A 1,654-nucleotide genomic window follows, 5' to 3' on the forward strand; every position below is an offset into this window, starting at 1 on the left:
TGCGTAGCAAAATGAGAAATCGCGATAACCAGGAATATATCAACATATATGATATGCATAGTCAACATCCAAACATATTAACTAAACAAGTAGAGTTTCCCAACTCGTTCAACAGAATCATGACAGTATAAAACATATCCAACACAACACAATCACAATGATAACTACAAAATAGAGGCAAAAGAAAATGTTAAAAGTAGCAAATTTAACCAAATGATTTATGCCAAAACAAAAATGGCTTTTATAGTTTTATTGATTCCCCTGCTAAGGAAACTGTTGACAAATAACAGAACATACCAACAGAACCAGACAGAGATAACATACCAACAGAACCAGACAGAGATAGGCCACAAAAATATCAACATTAATCATTTATTACCCAATTCAGAAATCAAACAAACATCACTTCCTTAAACTTCCCCCATTTCCTTTCTCAGAACACTCATAAATGATGCATACACCAAGCATTAAACTCAAGCAAAATCAACATACCCATTCCAAAAAAAAGGCAAAAACAAGTAACTTATTCGAGAAGATGATCATACTTAAGTTGAATTAAGAGTTAAAACATGCATTATAATTTGCAATTGTTGAGAATTTTTCTCAAACTACATTATAAAGTTCAAAGAAGCTTTATGAGAAACCCTTCCCAAGCTTCTGAATTGCGCAATGCAATTTCCTTCTAGAACCAACTGCATTAATACCCATATCTTTAAGATCCTCAAGTGTTAACAAAGGCAAAACTTCATCATCAACCTCATGAATTTGAAAAACAGGCGCATATCGACCTAAACCTAATCCATTAAGCCAAATTCTAACACCATCTTCACCACAACTTCCTCTTCCACCATCTTCATTCCTATCCCTAACATTGTACTCACCCAAATTCTCCGACGAATGAACCGATCTACCCGAGTTATCACCTTCAAAATCATGATGCACATCATCATCATCGATGTTTTCGCCTTCGTCGATTCGCGAAGAGCCCCAATTCGATCGAGGTCTCTTGGACCCTCGTTTCACTTTCCAGCTACCGATGATTACGCCGTCTGTGTTGGTTTCTCGTTCTTCGTTTTCCAGTGTTTCGTCGAAATCGGATACCGAAGTCAAATTGGTCAAAGGACGAGTCTTCGAGGGTTTACCTGAGACGTTGCCGATGCCGAATCGCCAGGATTTTGAGGTGCGGCGATGGTGGGAGTCTGAGGGTTGGTCTCCGATGTCGCCTAATCGGACGCTTGGCCTGCGTTGGCGCTTCGATCCGTGGGGTTCTGAGGGGTTTAGTGTCGCGGTTGGTCCTACGCCGTTTGTCTGTACCTCCGGTAACGGGAGTTCCGCCATTTTGTGCCGTCTCCGGTGAGGAAAGTGGTGGTTGGTTTGTTAAGAATGTGAAGAGGAAGACAGGGAACGAAACGATAGGAATCCCCGGTAGCTGTCAAGATGAAGTAATAAGGTAGGAAAAATTATCGACTTAATTGTTTTGTATTTTTAATTAAAAAAATAATATTCTAATTTATTAAATTTAACATAAATATTTATATGTTACTAAAAAGTTAGTAATAATTTAATTAAAAATTATTGTATTTGATACTCCATCCGTCTCACAATAAGTGTCCTCTTTGAGATTTTCACACTTTTTAAGAAAATGATTAATTAT

At 37.8% G+C, this 1,654-nt stretch overlaps 1 protein-coding gene across 1 annotated transcript; it reads right to left on the reverse strand.

Annotated features, from left to right (window-relative positions):
* Positions 1-345: 345 nt before the first annotated feature.
* On the reverse strand, positions 346-1,437 carry LOC131655415 (uncharacterized). The gene has a single exon (XM_058925301.1). It carries the CDS (start codon positions 1,336-1,338, stop codon positions 634-636), a length of 705 nt encoding a protein of 234 aa, XP_058781284.1. The 5' UTR covers positions 1,339-1,437; the 3' UTR covers positions 346-633.
* Between the last annotated feature and the right edge of the window lie 217 nt (positions 1,438-1,654).

This window comes from Vicia villosa, linkage group LG3 (genome assembly GCF_029867415.1).
Source record: "Vicia villosa cultivar HV-30 ecotype Madison, WI linkage group LG3, Vvil1.0, whole genome shotgun sequence".
Classification (NCBI taxonomy): Eukaryota; Viridiplantae; Streptophyta; class Magnoliopsida; order Fabales; family Fabaceae; genus Vicia; species Vicia villosa.